This window comes from Danio rerio, chromosome 7 (genome assembly GCF_052040795.2).
Source record: "Danio rerio strain M-AB ecotype USA chromosome 7, GRCz13ab, whole genome shotgun sequence".
Taxonomy (NCBI): domain Eukaryota; kingdom Metazoa; phylum Chordata; class Actinopteri; order Cypriniformes; family Danionidae; genus Danio; species Danio rerio.
The window spans coordinates 15,793,375-15,818,694 of record NC_141027.1 but is presented as its reverse complement, the minus strand read 5'-3'; the positions used below and the strand labels follow the sequence as shown (position 1 = coordinate 15,818,694).

Below are 25,320 nucleotides of genomic sequence, written 5' to 3'. Positions count from 1 at the left end.
TAGCCTTTGGGATCCTTATTTCTCTTGTGTCTTTCTCTGTTTTCCCCTTAGAGACACAAAGAGAGAGAAAACGTTCCTCCCTGAAGACCCCAATCTTCTCTTCCAGACTCGCATCATGTTCACAAATGTAAAGTGCCCTCTATGTCCCATCATACCTTATGAGCGGATAAGCAGTAGATGTTTCATTCAAACGTTTTTGGTCATTAAATATTGGTCTCATAGCTACTGTATAACTTGACAAGATTTAGTAATATTTTATAATACAAAATAATAAAAACACATGAGATACTTATCTGCTGAGTTTTTTCTGTACTGCCAGAACATTCATTCATTTTCTTGTCGGCTTAGCCCCTTTATTAATCCGGGGTCGCCACAGTGGAATGAACTGCCAACTTATCCAGCAAGTTTTTATGCAGCGGATGCCCTCCCAGCCGCAACCCATCTCTGGGAAACATTCACACACACATTCATAATCTATTGACAATTTAGCCAAACCAATTCACCTGTACCGCATGTCTTTGGACTGTGGGGGAAACTGAAGCACCCAGAGGAAACCCACGCGAACGCAGGAAGAACATGCAAACTCCACACAGAAACGCCAACTGAGCCGAGGCTTGAACCAGCGACCTTCTTGCTGTGAGGCAACAGCACTACCTACTGCACCACTGCTTCGCTCCTGCCAGAACATTATTCATAATATTTTATTATATTTTAAAAGCCATCTGAAATGTTCATTTATTCATTTTCTTGTCGGCTTAGTCCCTTTACTAATCCGGGGTTGCCACAGCGGAATGAACCGCCAACTTATCCAGCTAGTTTTTACACAGTGGATGCCATTCCAGCCGCAACCCATCTCTGGGAAACATCCACACACACATTCATACACTATGGAAAATCTAGCCTACCCAATTCACCTGTACCGCATGTCTTTGGACTGTGGGGGAAACCAGAGCATCCAGAGGAAACCCACGCGAACACAGGGAGAAGATGCAATCTCCACATAGAAACACCAACTGTCTTAGTCGGGACTCGAACCAGTGACCTTCTTTTGAGGCGACAGCGCTAACCACTGAGCTACGGTGTTATTAATTTCTTAAAGTTAATTATAAATTGACAATGAAATGTAAATGTAATTAAATTTATTCATACGTTTTCATTTCAGTTTTGGTGTCATTAATTAAAATATATCAATCTTTTATCTATTTGTGTTTTGTTTTATGAAATTGTTAATAATTAGGGGATTAAAAACATTGTATGAGTTAATGATGAATTGATAATGATAAATCTTAACGCACAGAATTTGCATTCATTTCTCATCTCCACTGCTAAATATGGGTCACTCTGTACTGACATTCACACATCCAGTCCATCGATATATATCTACCATGACTACATCTGTCAGTAAATATGCTTGCCTGTGTGTGTGTCTGGGGAAAACCCTGGCTGCTCTTTTCCTCTCAAGGTGTCGTACCTTCGTCTCTGGTCTCTGGCTTCTTCCCCGTCTCGTGTCCCAGGGTGACTGCTGAGACGGGCCCCATCTGAGTCTCTCTCGGCTCCAGCTGCCAGGGGCCCCAGTGTCCCTGTGGCCCCTGGGCATTAAGGCATACAGCAGGGGAGAGGTCTGGATCCTCACCGCCTCTCAGGACTCTGGCAGGCTCAGTCACATGCCTAACACACACACACAAAACTCTGCAAGGGCTCTTATGTGTATCAAGGTAATGTACTTCTTTCTGCAGCTGCAGAATAACATTATATGAAGATGATCTTCTTTGATATTACTATGTTATGAGTTTAAATGGCTGTTCACTACATTAAACATAAATTTACCCATAACTATGTTTTGTGAATGCTAATGCACATTTCTGATTGTTTGATCTAAATAAATAAATTCTCTAAATTACAAGAGTTGTGTTTTTTGTTTTATCCTGTAAACTAATGTCTTTTAAGATTTAAAATGTTGTCATTTAGACATTTTTGTTTTTGCTGAATTAAATAAAATAAAATCCCATTAGATTTTAGACAACACACCAATGCTTTTAGAAATTAAAATTATGCTGGAAAAACACTGGTTATCTCAAATGCAGATCTGTTTTTCTAACCATCTTTCATTATCTGGGATTAAAAAAAAAAAAAAAAACGATTTTTTTTTTTTTTTTTTTTTGTGGAACAGTCTACAACCTTTAAAGAATAAATAAATATAGCATTTTATTCCACCCCATGCCCAATTCATCCAGTAATCCAGAAACTGTCTCTTTATTTTTTGCCATAACGTTAGCTGTATTTTTGTCGCCATTTAAGATAATCTCAGTGGCTTTGGTGCATTTCTCACAACACTATTTACATTTGCACAACAATGCAATGTAATGTGTCAATATATCTGAAATATCCCGAAGCAGCAATACTGTTTTGTACTGTCGCATGAGATTCCTGGTTTTTTAACGATGAATATATATAACATTAATGCACATCAGTAACTCACCAGTAACTCATTTTGGATGTTCCTGTTAGAAAACATTGTACATAATTGGAAATCCAGCAATAATCAATCCCTTAGGAACAACTGTGGCCAGAACCACAGCCGCCTTTCCACTGCACATGACATTTGGACCTGACTGTCGGAATACGCCCCCTTGTGGGAGTCGCACAGAATTTTCAGTTCTGACATGCACCATGGGAAGGTAGCTGTTCTCGCAGTGTCCAAAACAAAGGAGTGCTTGAGCAAGAGCCTTTATTCTCTGTGCATTCACCATGGTTGAATGAATGAAGTCTAGAAACCAAGCGGCAACCTCCCGCTCTCCCTCGGGAAACCAATACGGAAGTAACTGAAACTGCAATTCATCGAAATTCCGCTAGTCCTGGCTCCAAAATAGAGCAAATTTCAATTGAGCCCACTGTTAGAATGGCCAACTTTACAGCAGAAAAAAAGGTGTTTACAGCCTGGTACAAAGAACGATTTTGGTTCATATTGCTAATATTACCATTCATGACAACTGTGAGGGGGGTGATTTTTTTTAAATATCTGTTTCCTTTATATTAGCTTACATTAAGTTTGCATAATTAAAGGCGTGGCCACTTATGTGACAGCTTGGTCTGGCTGGTCGCCGTCACTTCACCTCAGCTGACTCCAGCAGATTAGCCACTGAGCTCGGCATATTCATCGTATTTCTGTGTTGTTTTATGTGGCTTTACACATTCAGTTGCCTTTTGGACTTATTTCCTACAATTATCAGATGATATGGGATGCTGTGTGCACTTAATTGTGCTCACAAACCATTCACGTGGCCTCCGTTTCCCATGTGAGTAAAGGTATATACTTTTACACCATCTCTATAAATGTATTTGTTTTATTTAAGATCATTTATCATTTATATTTATATTTAGAGCTGTAATGCACTCCAGAATCTGACAGATTGATTAGCTGTAGGCTCTAGCACAGTCATCTGAAGCGTTATCATACAGTGTTATGCTGGATTTCATCAAAAGCCTTGTATTTGTATTACTTTATTACTTACATTCATGAACAGAAATGTTTTTTTTAATATAGACTTTTTCTGATTAAAAAAATAACCAAATAAATTCCTATTTCTTATCTCGCGCACACGGACCTGCTTGGACAACACTAGAATACATCACATCCGGTTGGCCAGTCACATATGGTCTAGTTGCAGTAGTTCAAATATTTCAACGGATCTGCAGCTCAATTCGGATCCAATTTCTCCACATACGAAGATGATCGGAACTCCAGACTTCTGGTCTGTCGCTTGTCGTGTGCAGTGGAAAGGAGGCTTGTGTTCTCAGGACTCCTCTCAAGCGGTGGACTTCTTCATTCTGATTGCTTGCCGACGAATCGCGTCATAGCTCATTACCATAAAGTTGACTTGATTTCAACTCTCCTCGACGCCCACACCGGCAAAGACATACCACGCTACTCCTCGCCGCTGATCGCCGCCGGCTCTCATTGAAAATGAATGACTTCCGGCTACTTTGACGCTCTCGCCGCTTTCGGTGTGAACGTACAGTTAGACATGGTGGTGCCGTTGGAAGGAAAACTGAGGTAAGATTGAAGCGACAGTGAAACATGACAACTGTTTAATGATATATTGTAAATGTTAAAAGGATGACAGTAGTACAAAGTAATACAAGCTTGATTTTGAATTGTCATTAGACAAAAGTCATCATGTAAGGTGAAAGTTTTAGATAAAGAATGGTATTACAGTTTTTTCTCAGTGGCTTTGGTGCATTTCTCGCAACACTATTTACATTTGCAGAACAGTTAATGCATTTCACCAAACAATTAGTACAAGCTACAAAACCTAGTTGATAACCTGCAAAAGTGTGTCACTGGCTCAAAATGGAGAGCTCATTCCTCAAAAGCAAGTATTCACGTCAATGAAAGTGTCAGTGTCATCAAGATGAAAAGTCCTGACACCATTATTTATGAAAAAGATAATCAAATGACTTTGTCATGTTTTAATTATGGCAGTTTACTCTGTTATTTTTTTTCCAAAGCTAAAGTGTCAGATTTTGGTAACACATCCTGAAAATGATCAAGACAGCAAGATATACTATTTTACAGCCATTTGAAAACTACAGTAAAGTTAGACATCACTGCTTTTAGTGAGGTATGTTTCACGTTTTTACTGCATTTGCTCTTTACAATTCTAGTTTGTTCACAGCATTGTGCAAAAGAATAAATACACCCTTATTTACAACAAACATAAAATTCCTTTGGGTAGAGCTGTGCACAACTGTAAACAATACTGCAGTACTTACTGGAACTGAACCTAAAACATACAAAGGTCAGTAAATCATTCACAAAATTGTTCAATTTAACCTTCCTTTTTAAGGAAAAAAAACCTTACATTTTTTAATATAAAATTAGCTTGACAGATTTTGACAACTAGTTCAACATTTTTGTATGTAATGACTCAAGTAATGAAATGAGGATTATTCGTTTCATATGGATTGACTATTCAGCATTCACAAGTTTAGTTAATTTTGACTAACATGACACAAGCAAATGATAATATTATAAGACAGCAGAGAGTTGTATGAAAGCAATGATGCATGTCCAAAAGCATTTGCAGTTAGTTGGAAGGAATAAGAAACTGCTACTATGATGTGCACAAATGACAATGTTTTGAGAAATGCATTAACTGATGTGCAAATGTAAATAATGTTCTAAGAAATGCACTAAAACGACTGAGAAAAACTGTAAGATTAATTAATGACTTGATATCTTTCTATTGTATTCTATTAGCAGATTGGAATGGAACACTTGGAGAAAAAAGGGAATCACATACCTCAGTAATGACTGGAGATTGATGGTCAGGAATTTATGAAAAAAAAAATCCTTCCAAGATGAAGCGGGTGGTGGTTGGTATAGATAGATAGAGGAATCACACATCAGCAATGACTGCAAACTGATGGTCTGGTTAGGCATTTCCTGGATTGATGGATAGATGGATGGATAGATAGATAGATAGATGGATGGATGGATGGATGGATGGATGGATGGATGGATGGATGGATGGATGCCCTTGCAAGAGTAAGGAAGTGGAGGTGGGCTAAGATTGTTAGCTAGATTTCTTGTTTGTAGCAGTTGCTTCTTTTTCATGTAACTGACTCACAACAGGCTGAAGAAGGATGCTTACAGGAAAATTGGTGGAGATTTATCTAAAGAGCACTGGAAAACACATTGTTTATTTGCTGGAGATCAACCAGCAAGTAGAGCTTTGTTATTCTTGTTTTTGCCATTTGCAGATTAAGCTGGGGCATGTGGAGAAATGGGAATCACATCTCAGCAGTGACTGGAAGCTCATGCTCAGGTTAGGTATTTCCTGGATGGATAGATGGATGGATGGATGGATGGATGGATAAATAGATGTCCTTCCAAGGGGAAGGGGGTGGACGTGGTCTTAGGTAGATGTCTTGTCTGTGGCAGGTGTTTCTTTTTAGGTAATGGACACATAACATGCAAAAGAAGGACACTCACTACAGCATCAGTTGTTATTTATCTGAAGAACACACACTTTCCCCGAAGATGGGAATGAAGACGTCTGTCTGCCAACACTTTGGGAGATAGAATACGGGCCAATGAATGTGTATGAGTTGGCAGAGATCAGTTCTGCATGTGCTGGTGATTAATAATTATAAGATTATATAACCAGCACACGCAGAAAAAGCCGCTAGACTTTTGTCGCTAAAGAGCCGAACATTTAGCTATCAACTGGAGACAACACAAATCCATTCCCATGATTTAGGAAGTGTGGGTTACCTTTGTAACTGGTACATTCCCCTTCAGTGAGAATGACATGTGTTTACCAACACTTGGGGAGTGTGTATGAAAAACGTCACAGCAGCTGAGCCTGTCACACCCCTGATGTCAATTTGTCAAGCATAGCGGGAGTGCCTAAGCATCACTAAGGGCATAACCTTCCATTGTCCCCTAGTCGCTTTTATTACCAGAATATGAAAATAATTTCGAAATTTAGAAATCAGGGGTCAATAATATACTTTTTACCTACCTAGCTAGCTGTAGTCTTGGAATTTTAAAGATACAACAGTACATTGGGAAAGCGTGCCAGTTCCGAAGGGGAAGGACGCTGTGAAGGCCACCAACTACCCAAGAGGAAACTAGGTGAATATATAAACATATGGGCTAGCTCTACAAAGAGGGAGTACATATGATAAGCTGGTTAACGGGTAGGGAAGAAACAGGTCTGCCTGAGAAGGCTGAATGCTGAATAGCTGGCAGCGATCCCCAGCACACGGGTAGACCAAAAGGGCATACCAGACATTATATTCGGCCAGGAACCTGGCTGAGTCGGGTGCTGGGGACATCAGAGAAATTCTCTAGGGTTCAACAGATGTGGAACTCGCTAAGCAGAGCACAGAGCTCCCTCCGTGTAAAGAAGCAAGCATGGTGCAGCAAACAAATCACCCAGCAATCAGGACGAAACAGACTCTACACGAAGATTATAAAATCTTATGAATGTGTTATGTGTTGCCCAGCCTACAGCTCTACAAATATCTGTAAGATAGGCACCATGGGCTTGTGCTCAAAAGGAGGCAACACTTCTTGTTGCGCTCTCACTCCTCACTAGGTGAGGGCGATGGCATCAATTATCCATTGGACCAACCTTTGTTTTAATATGGCACTTCCCTTCTGTCTACCATATAACAGATGAAGAGCTGCTCAGAATAACGCGAGAGTAGGCTGGCCCAAATTCCAGGCATGATCTGACCAAAATTGCCTCTTGATCGATGCCAACGCATCCAGCAGAGCTGTCTTTATGAGAACCAGATGATTCCCGAGTATGAAAAAGGGAAAAGAGCATCTTCCCTCTTCTCTGAGTGGCCCGTCTCAGGGACACTTTGCAGTCCTCCTTCCAGAATTAATAGCGCCCTGCGGTGGGGGCTCGGCATTGCTGAGGCAGAGCAGGGGGGAATGTGGATGTTTTTCCAAGACAGCTGCAGATGACCCTGCCCATCACACTGCCGTGAACTTCTGGGTGAAGTCTTCGATGATGTCACCTTATAGGCCTGTGTGGCATAAGTGCGCAATAAGAAAGAAAGATTTGTTAATGTTGCACATATCAGCCAGGTTAAGCCAGAGGTGTACCTGGACCACTAGTGTGGCCATCATCTTCACCAGGGCACAAGTGGCCAACTTGGTGGTCATGAGAGTATAGTCAGTCGCTGTGTGAAGCTCATGCATTAAACCTGGAGAGGAACCAACCTCGTGCAGCTCAGCCAGCTTCTGCACCTGGTAGCGCTGATAGGTAGCCATAGCATGCAAGGCAGAGGTGGCCTGGCCTGCAGTTGTGTATTCTTTGGCTGTGAGAGACTCATATACCCTACATGCCTTGGATGAGAGTCTTGGCTGACCCCTCCAGGTAACGGCACCTTGCGGGCCAAAATTGACTGAAATATCAAGCTCCACCTGGAGAATTTCTTCGTACCCCCTGGCTTCATCAAGCGTAGTGAGGGTGGAGGAACGTCATCAAAACATGTCAGCCCACTCTTCAATGCAGCGAAGGACATCTGGTCCTCGGTGTCATCAGTGTGATGACACTCACTTGAAGCTTGGACGAAGTTACAGTGGAGTACTGAGGGTTCTGCAGGCCCAAAGGTGCTAAATGAGCCCTCACTGTTACCCTCAGGTCTGCCCGAGTGCTAACTGAGTTGTGGTGAGCAGTAGGGATATTTTTCAAAAGCAGATGAATTAGTGCATGGACGGATGTCCTTCCTAGAGGAAAGGGTGGTGGTGGTGGGAATACTGTAGGTTGTTAGATATTTGTGTTCTCTGTGGCAGTAATTTAAATTGTAGGTAATGGAACCACAACAGGCAGAACAAGCAGATTCACAAGAGCATTGATGAAAATGTATCTGAAAATTGCTGGAAAACAGCTTGTGCATTGCTGGACCTCAGCCTACAGATAGGGCTCTATTGGTGCTTTCTTTGACTTTTGCAGATTGCAGTGGAGCAAAAGAAGAAGACTTAACAGGGGCATCGCTAGACCCCCTTTATTTGAGGGCGATTTAGGGGGGCTCATGCCCCAGTAGAGCTTTATGTCTAACAATACCCCTGCTGTGCTGGCTATTGATTGCGCAGAGCCAACCCCCCCACCACGAAGCGATCCTGAGGCGGGCCGCTTGGAGAGGAGGAGAACTGTTTTTTCCTCAGCTTCCCCCTGCAAATGAACGTATCAATCCAAGAGAGGGCTGCTTTTCCTCCCTCTGGGTGTGGAAGTCCAAAAGCTGCCAGCATGGGGCATGCTGCCTTCCAGCTCTCAACTTTGGTGCATTTCGCCTCAGACTTTGAGGGCGCTAGAGGACTGGCTCCTTTCTCTCACACTTCCAGCCTATTTTAAGGATCCTGGATGGAAGGTAAGAGTAGTAAAGGATACAATTGAGCTGGTCGCTCCATTCAAGATGGAGAGCGGGTGTACACCCCTACTTTATTGTACGCAGAGAGTGGTGGGTTATACCAATCCTATCTGTGAGTTTTGAGCTGTCATCTTTTCAGGATGCTGGTCAAGATGGTCATGCAGAAACGCATTCCCCAGTGCGTCTGTTCGTGGGATTGGTTGCAGCTATAGACCTGAAGGGCACTCAATCCATGTCTTGCTCTCTCCCTCCTCACATCGTGTTTTTTCCGGTGAGCAATGGGGGCCGAGCATGGCAGTACAGGGTCCTCCCCTTCGGGCTCTCCCTGTTTGCATGTGTGAAAGACACCCTGTGACTCTTCGGCACCGGAGCATCTGCTTATTCATTGATTGGCTTATATTTGTCGTCTTTATACTAGTTGATTATGCACCGGGACCTGGTGCTCCGGCACCTCGGCATGTTGGGGTTTTGGGTCAACTGAGAAAGAACAAGCTCTCCCTCAGTCTAAGTTTCTCTTATCTCGGGATGGAGCTGGACTCCATTATGGTGTGCCTTATCAAGAGTCTACCGTTCTAGTGCAGCCCTGTCCTATACAATTGGGCAGATTACAGTGGTCTCACTGAAGTTTTCAGAGTGTTGGTGAAAAAAATTATTGTTCCAGCCATATGTCAGAGTTCCTATGAAGGGGAACGTCTCGGTTACGAATGTTACCCTTATTACCCGCAGCTGTTCAGCTCTTCAGCAGGCAAAAAATGTAAGGCTCGCTCTGCATGCACCAGCTATATTCTCTGTTAATGATTAATCACTGGCACTTGCGGAGCCGAGCTCTGCCAACTTATTGACTCATTAGCTTGATTGGTTGACTACCATCCTCCTAAAGACACACGTCTCTGTTCCCTATTCCGGGAACAAGGGTTACGTTCGTAACCGAGACGTTTTGTGGTCACATATTACTAATATAATTTTTACTGCACTTTTAAAAAGTACAAATGAAATCAAAACTAACCATATGATTTTAGGCAGCTAACATAGTCTTATGGTGAACAATTTATCTGTTCATTTCATTAAAAAAATAATTTGCCAATCTAATCTTTAATTAAAATCTGAAAAGGCACTTCCGGTTTGTTTTTTCAGTTAAATTCACAGATTACTTATTTCTGAGGTAGTGGGCGTGGCTAATATACTTAACCGCGCCCCTTCAACTGTCAGTTTTGACAACAAACCGAAATTAGTTAGGCTGTAAAACTGTTATGCTGTGTTCACACCAGACACGGAATGCGCGGATAAATTGCGATATTCGCGCGTGAACATTTGAGTTTACTTGCTTCATTCGCGCGTCAAACCCCGCTTCATTCGCGCGTCAAATTTACTTCAGAACAGACGCGGATTCGCGTTATGGGCAGGGCATCTGTCTTCCCGGTGACTGTAGTTTCATTGCTAAAAGGCTAACATGGATTTTATGAAGAAAATAACAGTGTTTATGTACTTTATGAAGGCTGTAAAACAGCGTCGATACGTTTAGGACCGTGTCTTAGTCCACTACATGCTTTCAGAGGTGCATCCAGCTCTGTGAGCTCATAAACTCCTCCAGAAACTGAACCTGGATGACGGAGACTTTCAACGGTGCTTCTGACTAAGCCAAGCCCAGTTTGATGACTTGTTGTCGGTGTCGCCTGGAGGATTTCCCCCGGGACACCATCAACTGGTTCTACTCCCACAAGAGCAAGCTTCTGATTGGTTAACGTGGCGCGAATGTCCACTGACAAACTCGCAATACGCTCAATTCACCGACCATTCGCGCGTATCGCACCGCAGGATGTCTATTCGCGCGTTTGCATTGATTTAACATGTAAATCACTTGCGCTTGACGCGCATTCCACGTCTGGTGTGAACGCAGCATTAGGTTGCAATAAGTCTTCTAAAACCTATTTCCTGATCTTATTAAATGAAATGGTTACTTTACTACATCCAATCTGCTCGCAGTAGAAAAAACAAGCCACGCCCACTGTTTTCTCATTAATATTCTGTTTCTCTAGAAACTGCGTCACAATACACACAAAAAAAATACAGTCACAGCTTCTGGTTCATGTGGACTTTAAAGAGTAATAAGAGAGCTCTTTAAAAATCTTCATCCACCTTTTGGGTGCATTGACCAGTGATGCTGTGTCAAATTGCAAGGACAATTACTGCAGAAAGGCACACAGTCAACGGGCATTCTGCTAATGAAGGGGCGTGAAGGGAATAAACTGTTAATAAATATGCTTCAGTGGCATTGTTAATAAAGGCTTCCATCCTTCAGCTTTAGCCGCTAATAATCTAAACGCAAACAAACAGAGCTGCTGTAGTTTAGAAGATTTCATTGTACAGATTTTAGATCTGACTTTTTGAACAGTGTCCAGTTTCATATAGTGAATTCAAAGAATTGCAATGAAAAGTGGTAAAACAAAGAGATCAATACCGGATTTTTCTTTCATTAAAACATTTAAAAAACACTAGAACAGTGTTTTATATTTTGCTAAATAATGTACACTATCCCAAACGTTTCAAAGAATGTTCAAATGCAGAGAATTATTTCTTTTTGATAATTTGGTTTCATTTAAAAAACAAAACTTCTAATATAATCCAGAAAAGAAGCTAAAACATTGTCAAAACTGGCTTCAGCGGTTCATCTGTAATCATGAGACTGCAAAAACACTTTTGAGTACATAGATTTCTATCTGTTAGCAGACAAGAAGGACACGCAGCACTGTCCTTCATGATCTTTCTCTGATCTCAGCGTTACTGACCAAAGGCCGGCGTTTTATAATTAAAGTGCACAGGATTATCGGTGTCTGAGGAATGCCCTGTCAGACATTAAACGCAGAAATGCAAGAACACTCCACTTCAAATGATTGCTCACTGCCCTGGAAATAAAGGGGTTACGGCTAATCCTCTCAGAGTTTAACGGCTATCAGTGTCCGGCGAGGAAACATAAGTGGAATGAAGTCAGGAGGTTTTGAACAGGAGGATGTCGACTTAATGTTCACGTTAGCTGACATGCGTGTGGCTCCATCATATGCTATGGATATATGATGTACATATTAGCATCCACTGCATAAAACATATGCTGGACAAGTTGGCGGTTCATTCAGCTGTGATATCCCTTGATAAATAAAGGAAATAAGCGGAAGGAAAATGAAGGAATAAACATAATGAATATATTAGACTTAACTAGGTCAATTAGGATCATTAGGCAAGTCATTGGACAACAGCACTTTGTTCTGTAGCCATTCAACGACAGTTGTATATACATACAGGTCCATAAATATTTGAACATCGACACAATTCAGTTTTGGCTCTAAAATTGTGTGTTGTATTTATGAATTCATTCATTACTTTTTTTTTCTCGACTTAGTCCCTTTATTAATCTTTGGTTGCCACAGCGGAATGAACCACCAACTTATCCAGCATATGGTTCATGCAGCGGACGCCCTTCTAGCTGCATTATATATATATATATATATATATATACACACAGTTAGGTCCATAAATATTTGGATATTAACATAATTCCAACATTTTTGGCTCTATACACCAACCCAATGGATTTGAAAGGAAACGAACAAGATGAATGAGGTGAACGCTGTAGCAATTACAACAGTTTGCATATGTGCCTCCCACTTGTTAAGGGCCCAAAAGTAATTGGACGATTGGCTTCTAAGCTGTTCCATGGCTAGGTGTGTGTTATTCCCTCATTATGCCAATTGCAACGAGCAGATAAATGGTCCAGAGTTCATTTCAACTCTGCTATTTGCATTTGGAATCAGTTATTGTCAACTATCATGATTAGATTCAAAGAGATGTCACTATCAGTCAAGCAAGCCATCGTTAAGCTGAAAAAAAAACAAAACAAACCCATCAGAGAGACAGCAAAAACATTACATGTGGAAATTGGTGATGTTATCTAATTTTGTAAATGAATTCTTTAATACTCCAAAAACTCTAGTTTCTTCAATATGAAGAATTAATATGCAAAAGCAAATTATTTATAATTTCTCACTCTCCTGTTTCCACCAAAACTGTTTGTCGAGAGCTCTACAGGGTCAATGGCTGGGCTGCTATAGCCAAACCTTTGGTCACTTGTGCAAAAGCCACACACCAGTTTCAATGGTGCCAGCAGTTATAAATCTTGGCCTGTGGACATTGTGAAACATGTATTGTTCTTTGATGAGTCCACAATCACTGTCTTATACACATCCGAGAGAAGCATACCAATTAGTATGAATTAGTCATGGTTTGGGCTGAAATATCATCGAATTCCTAGGCCCTATACTTGATGGGTGCATCACTGCCAACCTTTCTGGAGGACCATGTGCATCCAATGGCTGTGGTGTGCATCAGGATGATAATGCAGAAATACACACAGCAAGACTGGTGACAGAGTGGTTTGATGAAAGTCATCAGATCTAAATACAGTTGAAACCCGAAGTTTACTTACACTAAAAAAAGGAACATAACCATTTTTTACAAATGTTTGATAGTAAATCATACTAAACGTTTACTATTTTAGGTCCGTTAGGATTACCTATAGGATTGACGTTTGATAAATGCCAGAATAATGAGAGAATTGTTTATTAATTTCTAGACAGTCAAGAGTTTACATATATTTGCTTGGTATTTTTTTAGCTTTTAAATGATAACTTTGGTCAAATATTTTGGGTATCCTTCCACAAGCTTCTTACAATAGTTTGAAGGAATCTTGGCCCATTCCTTCTGACAGAATTGGTGTAACTGAGTCAGATTTGTTGGCTGTCTTGCTCACACAAGCTTTTTCAGCTCTGCCCAAATATTTTGTATAGGATTGAGATCAGGGCTTTGTGATGGCCACTTCAAAACATTCACTCTGTTGTCCTTAAAGCATATTTTAACTAATTTGGCAGTATGCTTAGGTTCATGGTCTGTTTGGAAGAACCATTTGTGGCCAAGTTTTAATATCCTGGCTGATGTCTTGAGATGTTGCTTCAGTATCTCTACATAATATTGTTTCTTCATGATGCCATCTATGCTGTGAAGTGGACCAGTCCCTCCTGCAGCAAAACATGATGCTGCTACCCTCATACTTCACAGTTGGGATGGTGTTCCCGCTTGTAAGCTTTCCCCTTTGTCCTCTAAATGTAACACTGGTCATTATGGCCAAACAGTTCAATCTTAGTTCCATCAGACCACAGAACAGTCTCCAAAAATTTGTCTTTTTCCCAGTGTAATTTAACAAATTGTAATCTGGCTTTTTTGTTGATTCTAGCTTGTTGATTTTCCCATGTTGTCACACAAGGAAGCATTGTGTTTGAGGTTTTCCTTAAATACTATTCTACAGTTGTGCCTCCAATAAACTCAACTGTTGTCAGTTAGCCAATCAGAAGCTTCCAAAACCTTGACACCATCATCTGAGCTGTTTCAGAGGCATAATAATCTTATTGTATTTAAACTTGACTTTCAAGAAAAGGTATAACAATTTCTTAAAAATTTCTCTCTCAACATTCTGCTATTAAGCATAACAGAAACAAATTTGATAATTCTGACTTACCTAAAAGAGAAAAAGTTTAGTCACATTAACATCGGACTTTTATTAAATGGTTATGTGCCCTTTTTATACAGTGTGTGTAAACTTCTGGTTTCAACTGTATATGTAGCAAAGCATTTGGGCTGGTTTATTTTATTAAAATGTAGAAATCACATTGGTAATTCTGCAGTATTTAATTGACTTATGCCACAGAATATTTTTTATCAGTGTATCTATCAAACATATTTTGTTTCAAACACCTATTTAAAAAAAAGTCAATTTCAAAGCAGCTTTGCAGAAAAATCTAAATAATATGTGGGTCCCAAATGCTCGGCTTCATCTGTTTTCTGATGATGTTCAATAGAATCACTTATCGTCAAACTCAATAAGATTTGGCTCACTGTCCAAATCAGCCCGTTATACCTTCATGCCTACAATTCCATGAAAAGACCATGTCCGTTATGCTCTCTCTCTCTTCCTTTCTGAGAGATGAGACTAATGTTGTTTATTTTCATTTGAAATGCACATGGTCATATACAACTTGAACTGAATTATGTATAGTTGTATTGTGTTGGTTTTAGTGTAAAGTCTTGTAAAATTGAAATTACCTCTCTCTTATGCGAGTCTGCCCTAGATTCCTTCAGCTTGGAGAAAAGCAGCGGTGAGGGCAGTGCTGTAGGTGTTTGGACCCCTCCTTTCCCTCATCATCCTCTGCCCCTTCTCTTCCTCCTCAGGGAATGAAGCCCCATCTGCTACCCAGTGTGTCTTGTGAGAAAGGGGAGAAAGGAGGCCGTTTCTGGGCTCTTTAGGGGCCATTCTGGAGCTCCCCTCATACGCAGACAGCAGATGTCTTCTTTCCCTAGTTCGTGTTTTCATTTGTGACTTCGCTGTCAGGCTTGGGAGACCAAGAGCAAGAAAACACCACCTCAGATGTGCTACTATACGTTAAGGTTTCAGCAATCTTTTTTTAAAGGTATACAAAGTTAAACAATATTTGGCAGTGATTCAACTATGTGAATACTTGGAATCGGATGTTTAAAAATGATCTACATATTGAGACGATCATCTTTAGAGTTGTCTAAACTAAAATTTTAGCAATGCACGTTACCAATCGACCATTGAGTTTTGCTCTATTTATTGTAGAAATTAAACATGAAATGTTTCCATGGAATAATCATTCATGCATTTTCCTTAGACTTAGTCCCTTTATTTATTAGGGTTCACCACAGCGGAATGAACCACCAACTATTCCAGAATATGTTTCACACAGCAGATGCCTCTCCAACCCCAACCCAGCACTGAGAAACACCCATACACTCTTGCATTCACACACACACACACTACAGCCAATTTAATTTAAACAATTCACCTATAGCACATGTCTTTAGACTATGGGGAAACCGGAGCACCAAGAAGAAACCCACACCAACATGGGGAGAACATGCAAACTCCACACAGAAACGCCAACTGACCCAGACAAGGCTCGAACCAGTGACTTTCTTACTGTGAGGCGACAATGCTAACCACCGAGCCACCCTGCTGCCTTCATGGTACATGATCTTTACTTAATATTCTTGGATTTTTGGCATGAAAGACAAATCAATATTTTTGACCTCTACAACATAATTCTGGCTATTGCCAAAAATTTACACGTGCAACATTGTGGTCCCATTTAAAAAAATATTGTTCAAATATACAATGAATTTGATCATTTTAAACATTTAGTAAAGGTGTGAAGGGAATGTTTTTCTCTAGTCTACTCTAGTAATTCAATTGACAAAAGTCTCTTATTACCAAGTGTAAACAACCCCTAATTCATACTGATGCAAACAGATAGAAAACCAGATCAAACTATTGGCTTTCAGTCTTTCCAGCGTTGCTAATTAGCCATGTTGTTTTATACAACTGCACAGGCTGTATGAATTTGCTGTCTAAGTATAGTTGTTGTGATATTATTTAATTTTAATCAATCACCGACACATCTCCATCTTTGTAGCCAGACAATGATGTAATTTTCCTCTGCTAATGGCTAAATGCTTACAGGAGCTAATTATGGTTGGTTTTCTGAGAGGACTGAGAAGGACCTAGGGTTCAGCGAAGGGTGAAAAAAAATAAAAAATTCTACCCAGTCTGTTATCTGCTCATTTCCTCATCTCTCTCTATATATATTTGTAGTGAGGAATGACTATTTTAAATTTTGTCTTATAGCTCTAGAGGCCTCTCATTATCCCAACAGAGTGGGAGTGTTTGAAACCTAAAATAGTTGGACTGATTACATGGTGTTAAGCAAGACTTTTCGCTGAAACTGTGATTGCGCTTAAGGGCGTGTTAAACTTGTGGCACTCTTGGTTCATTTGGTTGGTATCAATGAAGAAAGTGACACATTTGGTTCTGGATTACTTTCCATTCACACTGTCACAATTTAAAAACCTGAACCTAAAAACACAGAACAAAAGAAAAATGGCATTTACATCCAAATAAGCAAATTAGATTAATGTGGAAAACTGAAATATTGCATAAAACATCTGTAAATTAAGCACTGTTTCCATTCAATGAGTCAAAAAGAACATGATCATCACTTAAGAAAACAGCACCAAATAGAAATTTGCTGCAAACTAAATGCAATGAACGCACACAGACTTTTGGAGGCGCGAGATGGGTAAAATTACTGAACCTGTGAAATTGCTCATTTTTAGCAGAAAATTTAAGATGGCATTTAGAGGATTTTGCATCTGAATACTTTTTAGTTGAAGTCAGAATGATTATACCTGAATTATTCGCCCCTCTGTTTATTTTTTCAATGTTTTCTGTTTAACTGAGAGCAGATTTCTTCAACACATTTCTAAACATAATCATTTGAATAACTCATCTCTAATGACTGATTTATTTTATCTTTGTCATGATGACAGTAAATAATATTTGACTAAATATTTTTCAAGACACTTCTATACAGCTTAAAGTAATATTGAAAAGCTTAACTAGGGTAATTAGGTTTACTAGGCAGGTTAGGAGCAATTATCGTATAACGATGGTTTGTTCTGTAGACTATTGGAAACAAATTATAGCTTAAAGGGGCTAATAATTTTGTCCTTAATTTTTTTTTTTAATTAAAAACTGCTTTTATTCTAGCCAAAATAAAACAAATAAGACTTTCTCCAGAAGACAAATTATTATCAGACATACTGTGAAATTTTCCTTGCTCTGTGGAAGTGCTCTGTCATTTGGAAAATATTTTAAAAAGAAAAGAAATCAAAGAGGGTTTAATAGTTCTGACTTCAACTGTATATACTTTTTTTGTGTAAGGAGTACAAGGAGACGGAAAACAATTGCATCAATATATTTTATTGCACCCTTCTCACTGGTCAGTTTTTAAGAAAGGCATCATGGGTAATGCCGTACTTCTGCACAAAACTAATAACCTCTTTTAAGAAATAACTGCATAACAAGCTCAGAGCTCACAAACCAAGTTTATCAATTGTTATTGCTATTTTTTTATTTAATTCTGTAAAGCTGTTAAAATTTCACTATTATTTCAGCCATTTTCTAAAAAAAAAAAATTAATTGATCTTTTTTAAGTAATTGTTTTAAAATACTTAACTTCTCAGAATTTTCTTGAGTAACTCCAGATCAGATAGAAGGTTTTGTTCATCCAATAGTTCCCCCCAAACTTAAAATAGACTATTTACTCACCCTCGAATGGTTTTAAATCTAAACTTAAATCTAATTGATTTTGTTATTTCTGTTAAAAGCTGGTACTATGATATATGGAGGTCAATGGTTAGGCTATTGTTTTTCAGCTTTTTCCAAAACATCTTCTTTTGTGTTCATCAGAAGAAAGAAACTCACATGGGTTTGGAACAAGTGAAGAATGAGTAAATGATGACAGGATTGATATTTCTGGGTGATCTGTTCGTTTGAGAGTGCAATGGTGGAAGTGCATGAAGAAGTCGCATTAAAGGAAAACACTGCCACTGTGTGGCTGAATATGTACCATGCCATGGTGTAGTTCTTTTTTTAAGAAGTTTAATATCGCAGTCTTCCCATTCGTCTTTATAGCTTTAATGAATTTAACACTGATTTTGCTTACCGTACTTTCTTTTAGAAGATCTATCACACTTTATATTAAGGTTGCTTTAATGACTATGCACGTGTCAAAAATTAAATTAAATTAAATTAATATACTTATTGTTTCTCATATTGTATTGCAAAACATTTTTAGTGTATTTAAGAGTAGGGACCGGTTTGGTGGTTTTACATGTTATTACATGCAGGGCTTTTACAAATGTATACAGCATAAAAAAATGTGTACACAATGACTGTGCACTGTACCAAATTTACTTTAACTACCAGATTATGTACCAGATTAACTTTAATGCAAATACATGAGTTAAGGCCATATAAAAAAGTGAGTCTAGACCAGGGTTGTCCAAACTCTGTCCCGGAGGGCCAGCGTCCTGCAGATTTTAGCTCCAACTTGCTTCAACACAACTGCAAGGATGTTTCTAGAATGCTTAGTAAGAGCTTGATTAGCTAGCCCAGGTGTGTCTGATTGGGATTGGAACTAAACTTTGCAGGACACCGGCCCTCCAGGACTGAGTCTGGACATCCCTTGTCTAGACTATCTCAAATATGTAACCCTGGACCAAAAATAAAGTTACAATTGCAAGGTCTTTTTTAAAAAATGAGACATATACATCACTTAAAACTGAACACATAAGCTTTCCCTTGAGGTATATTTAGTTATTTTTAATTATCCTTTATACCAGTGGTTCTTAATTGTGGTGCTCGTGCCCCCCCTGCCCTGCACATTTTGTATTTCTATTAAATTTGACAGACAAGAATCAGTTCATGGATCTCTCAGTTAGCGAGCTAATGATCTGCATCCAGTGTGTTAGGCGAGGAAGACATACAAAATGTGCAAGGATCAGTGTTGTGCCGAGAAACACAACCCTGCCGTAAAATACACCCCCTCTAAAATGAGCATCTAATAACTTAAATTGATAATAATAATATTAATAATAATAATAATAGAATTATGACAACTGATGACAATGACAGGGGTGAGTTTCATGAATAAAACCCTTCCCTTAGAGAAGATATTAAAATAAATAAATAGATTGACAGTGAGGTGAATTATTTAATGTGTGGTTTAGTTGAAAACAACAACCTAATTTTTTTCGGTTTGTTTACACCCACCAAAAAGCCTCATTTTAGAAACAGGCTCATTACGTCAGTCTACTCTACAGCGAATATTTTTATTTTACATTTATTTGTAAACCTGGTGCATTTTAAAATGTGTTTCACTTCTTGTCTTTGTTTTATCCATCAAATTAATAATCATATTATGTTTTTATCAATTATGACCTTTGTTTTTTTTTTAATGTAGACTGAGAAAGCTAATGAAAGTCTATGAAAGGGGTACATTTTGCACCAGGTGTGCATTTCTCAGCACAACACCGGCATTGAGAACCACTACTTTATAGGAAAGAAAATCTGAAATCTGAGGTTTAAAAAAAAATAAATAAAAACTACTGAGAAAAATCACCTTTGAAGATGTCTCCTCAACAAAGCATGAAAATGCAACTTTTGATATATTTGCAGAAGGAAATTTACAAATACATTCATAAAACATGATCTTTACATAAGTGAGACGTTTACATGGACACCAATAATCTGATTAAGAATCCTCTGATTAAGAGTCTACCATGTAAACAGTGATTTTTGATGACCTTAATCCAACTAAAGTCTTAATCGAACTAAACAGAAATGGAATAAAGACATGTGAAGTATGCTGATTTTAGTCACATTATTGAAGTGCAGCACGCACATGTAAACATCCTAAACTATTAACGTCACGTAGGATTTTCGCCGTACTTTGCGACAGGATAGTCTATACACACGGCTGTTTGACACTATTCTCTGCACCTACTGAGTTAGTAAAGAACCACAGACATCTGGGGCCTCATATATCAACGCTGCGTACGCACAAAAACATTGCATACGCCAGGTTTTACGCTTACTCCCGATCATAGATATATGCGAGTATATAGTCCTCCACTGCACCTTGGTCCCTCATTCATTTCAAAGGAGCGCTACCCTGTACAAAAATGGTGGCTCTATTGACGCTTAACTTTTAATAGACAACAACAGGGTAGGCAACATCTAATCATGTCTCCATCCAAGTAGTTCTCACATACCGTTTTCAAATTCCATGAATTCTAACATACTACTCGGCTCGTGTAAGAGGCTAAACTATCATATGCATTTGTTTATATGACAAAACATGTCTTTTTGACTAAAGAAGGTCCATACTGACTCCAAAGGCAGATACTGATAAGATCAGGGCCTGATATGTGGACTTTGGGGTTTTATGATGTGGTCTCATGTTGATTGGTCAGTTTGAATGTCTCAGCATTTGGGCTTTAGTCACATGGTCAAGAAAGATACAAAGTAGGTGTAAAACTCTGGCTCTTTGCCTGCCCTGTCTTCTTGGTCTGTTTCTCTCCTGCTCTGCTCCTCTCCTCCTCTGGAGTCTATCTTCTCTGCCTCTTTGAGGCCTACTTGCTCTCTTTGTCTCTCTCCCTCCCCCTTTGTCTCTCCTTCTTCCTCTGGTAACTTTAATTTTACATTTAAGCTGGGTACAATTTATATCATATGTTTTATCATTTCATATTTGATCATTTTATACAGTTATTTTGTAATTAATTCAGTTGTAACCATAGACAATTATTGTCATTAAATCATCTCATTTTCAAGTACTTGTGAATTACTTTTCATTTAACATCAACATTTAATTGTTCCATATTGCATTGCAATACAATCACATAATATCAATGCTCTCCCACATTTATAGCTATTAATACTGCCCTTATTTCCGTTTTTTGGTATGAGATTGCAGAAGAATGGTTTGACTAGAAATGTACAGTTTTTTACCATCATGCTGATCACTTTTTAGTCGCTCAGCAGAACTACAATTCGAACCGCTTTGATTTAAAACCCATTCTTACACTCGCGTATTAAATGATATCGAAGTATGTGATTTTGGACGCAGCCCACGTCTCCTTAACCAAACACACCTGATTTAGATCTTCAGCTCATTAGCAGACAAAGAAGACATTAAAACATGCAGCAATGGTGGTCCTGCAGATCCAACCTGGTTGAGAAACACTGCTTTACATAATATTCTTATGATTTTTTGCTTGCATTTGATTGCATTTTCTTTAAAATAATTTGACCCATACAATGTATTGTTGGATATTCCTACAAATAAAGAGAAGAAGCTCACAAGAAGTCATTTTTCGTCATCAAATGTAGTAAATGTTTACTGTGATATCCTTATGATACAATATGACAGTACATATTGTCAACATGGTAGCAAAAATACAAAAATACTCATTCAACAACATCCGAAAATTTCTATTTGCACAATCCAAGATAATCTGCTACATGATTCGAAACAATTCAATCATAAGTGTGCTTGCATTTTATATCCACATTAGATCCTTACATTGCATTGCACAATATATATATCAAAGGCACTTTAAAAATCAATTAATATTCATGTTTTGTAATTCATTTTCTCTGCAATAATAAAAATTTGAATAACAGATAAAAAGGAGTACAGAATAAAAGGTTTAAGAGAATTAAACCGCATAACGCTTCAATGCGCAATTTAGATGAATGCATCTTAACTAAAACTCCTTTAAAAACGTTTTTTTTTTTACAAGAAACCAAATATTGTATCAAATAATATAAAATAGTAAAGTATTGCACTCATACTGTACATAACATGACGTTCATTGTATCTCCAGATAGACGTTTAAGGAATAGTGTGATGTAATCAATTCATTAACCCTTCAGTTTACTTCATCAAAGTTCTTCATCCTTCAGTGAGTGTTAATACAGTATTAATGAAGGTGCTTTAACACGACCCTGCGGTAAACACCGGACCATTTAACTGGAGATGATTTCCATTAAAAATGAGCAGATCTACTGCTTTCACCTTCATAAATGTAATTTGAGATCATTCCCTGGCTGTCGAGTCCTGCACCTTCACACAGACTGATCTCAGGTCAGCAGCAGTTTCCCGTAGTGTCTATGGTGAGGATCTTCTTTTTCTGTAGGGACTGTTAATACTGCAGCTGCTCATTTCAGTGTACTGGGTCTGAATAATCAACACAAAACAAACAAGGAAATGTAGACAAAAGGAGCAAACTGAGAAAAGATGGAGCATTTAGTTATGTAATTTAACAATCGATGGTCTAAATTATTAAAAGGGGACCTATTATGCTAATTTTTGCAAGGTATACACTACCTGACAAAAGTCTTGTCACCTATCTAAGTTTTAGGAATAACAAATAAAACTTGACTCCTAGTTGATCATTTGGTATCAAAAGTGGATTATATGAAAGGCAAAGGCCTCTAGATTATGCCAAAATAAAATATGATCGTGCCTTGATTTTTAATTATTTAATTAGGACAGTAAGGTCTGACTTTGCTTAGACAGGTCTTGACATAATGTACAGTATAGAATATAAAGTCATGGTGCAGTGGAAAAGGATTTGATTTTGTTTATGACTTGAGCTTGGAGGACTGCATCTATACATCCCTGCAATGACTCAAATAACTTATCAATAAAGTCATCTGGAATAGCAAAGAAAGCGTTCTTGCACGACTCCCAGAGTTCATCAAGATTCTTTAGATTCATCTTCAATGCCTCCTCCTAAATCTTTCCCCAGAAATGTTCAATAATGTTCATATCTGGTGACTGGGCTGGCCAATCCTGGAGCACCTCGACCATCTTTGCTTTCAGGAACTTGTGCAGGCTGAAGTATAAGGGAGCAGCACTATCCTGCTGAAGAATTTGCCCCCTCTTGTAGTTTGTACTATAATGTGCAGCACAAATGTCTTGATACCCCAATGCTGTTGATGTTACCGTCCACTCTGCAGATCTCTTGCACACCCTCAAACTGAATGTAACCCCAAACTATAATTTTTCCTTCACCAAACTTGACTGATTTCTGTGAAAATCTTTAGTCCATGCAGGTTCCAGTAGGTCTTCTGCAGTATTTGTGCTGATTGGGATGCAGTTCAACAGATGATACATCTGAAAAATCGACCTTCTGCCTCTTTTCCAAATTAACAACTAGAAGTCAAGTTATTATGTGTTGCTCTAACAACTGGGGTTGATGACAAGACTTTTGTCATGCAGTATAAAATAAGGCTTTGGTGTCCTAAAGTGTGTATATGTGAAGTTTCAGCAAAAAATACCCCACAAATAATGTTTAACTGTTTGAAACTACCTGTTTTAGGCTTTGACCCTAATTCTGCCATTTTTGTGACTGTCGCTTTAAAATGCAAATAAGATTGTGCTCTTTTTTAGAAGAGGACAAAGCTACAAATTCCCACATGTCAGCATAGTGGCAGATCCAAAACGTATGTCCTATGCTAATGAGTGAGAGATTGTCCATAATGGGTGGGGCTTTCCCTCTCTGATGACATGTACAAAAGGAGAATGTCAAAGCGTTTCTGCGGACATCAAGTCCTTACAGACAGACAGACAGACAGACAGATAGATAGATAGATAGATAGATAGATAGATAGAATGACAGACAGATAGACAGACAGACAGACAGACAGACAGACAGACAGACAGACAGACAGACAGACAGATAGATAGATAGATAGATAGAATGACAGACAGATAGACAGACAGACAGACAGACAGACAGACAGACAGACAGACAGACAGACAGACAGACAGACAGACAGACAGACAGACAGACAGACAGACAGATAGATAGATAGATAGATAGATAGATAGATAGATAGATAGATAGGTATTATAGATTATTACCTGCCTAGTATTAAGATATGAACGGTTTATAAGTAAGCAGTTATATAAAGTATCTTATTCTGCATCGCTAATAACACCCAAAACCTAAACCCAACTACTACCTTACTAGCTATTAATAAATAGGTTAGTTAGTGGGTTGTTAATACTGTGAATTGTGACCTAAACTAAACTGTTACCAATAAAATCAATCAATCAACCAACTATATTGTTCAATCACCTAAATGATTTTAACCCTTTATATTGACACCACATTTTTTAAAAAGCATACCAACAAGCCTCAAAGTAAACCTATACACCATATATTATCGTAAATTGTGAGGTATTTACTGTACCATTTGGATATCTGAAGGCACTCTGGAGAGGAAATCCAACAGCTCATTGTTTTCAATGGCATAGGGATTGCGCAGTTTCTTCGTGAATTTATGTATGCCTAAAAACAACGAACACAATATTCACAGATCTTTCATGATATTTAGAAATATATCGTTAGACAGTAATGCGCAGCTGTTTTCTTACCATATAATAAAACTATGTAGCGCACTGAAACAAAGTAAGTGATCACTGTGGCCATGATGAAAATCATTAAGGCCAGTTTAGACAAGAATGGCACTGACCAGTTGAATGTGCTGCAGAAAAAAATAAACAAATAGAGAGAGAGAGACATTAATATGTTTACTGGGAGTATAAAGAAATGACTGTTTGAGGGCATCAAGTACATTCCAGCAAATCAAAATACATCTTATGTTCCTATATATTATATTAAATTATTTATTTTAATGTAATCTTTTTTTGCCTAAATGTTTGTGACTAGTTCTAAATATAATTGATTTAAATTATTTTTATTGATCAGCAGTAATTGGTGATTTAACCAAAGACTGTTGAATACACAAGACATGTTACTAATGTAATACACAGACATGTACAAGCCCAAGCAAACCTCACTGCCAGCCAGTGTTTAAGAAGGGTTCTTGCAGAACAACACAAACAGCACGCAGAAGTATAAATGAAAGCCCTCGTCAGTGAGTGAGGATAG

General features: G+C 38.6%; 1 protein-coding gene and 1 long non-coding RNA gene across 9 annotated transcripts in view; one reads left to right on the top strand and one right to left on the bottom strand.

The window, feature by feature from the left end:
- LOC147843062 (uncharacterized) overlaps window positions 1–25,320 on the top strand; it is an 812,539-nt gene that overhangs the window by 637,738 nt on the left and 149,481 nt on the right. The gene's annotated exons all lie outside the window — the stretch shown is intronic.
- mctp2b (multiple C2 domains, transmembrane 2b) overlaps window positions 21,726–25,320 on the bottom strand; it is a 70,994-nt gene continuing 67,399 nt past the window's right edge. For all 8 annotated transcript variants that reach the window (XM_087260701.1, XM_087260704.1, XM_087260703.1 and 5 more), the window contains 3 exons: window positions 24,804–24,913; window positions 24,620–24,717; window positions 21,726–22,595 (listed from right to left, as the gene is read on the bottom strand). In XM_087260701.1, coding sequence (XP_087116827.1) covers window positions 22,527–22,595; window positions 24,620–24,717; window positions 24,804–24,913 — 277 coding nt within the window. In that variant the 3' untranslated portion in view covers window positions 21,726–22,526. The remainder of the gene's footprint in view (window positions 22,596–24,619; window positions 24,718–24,803; window positions 24,914–25,320) is intronic.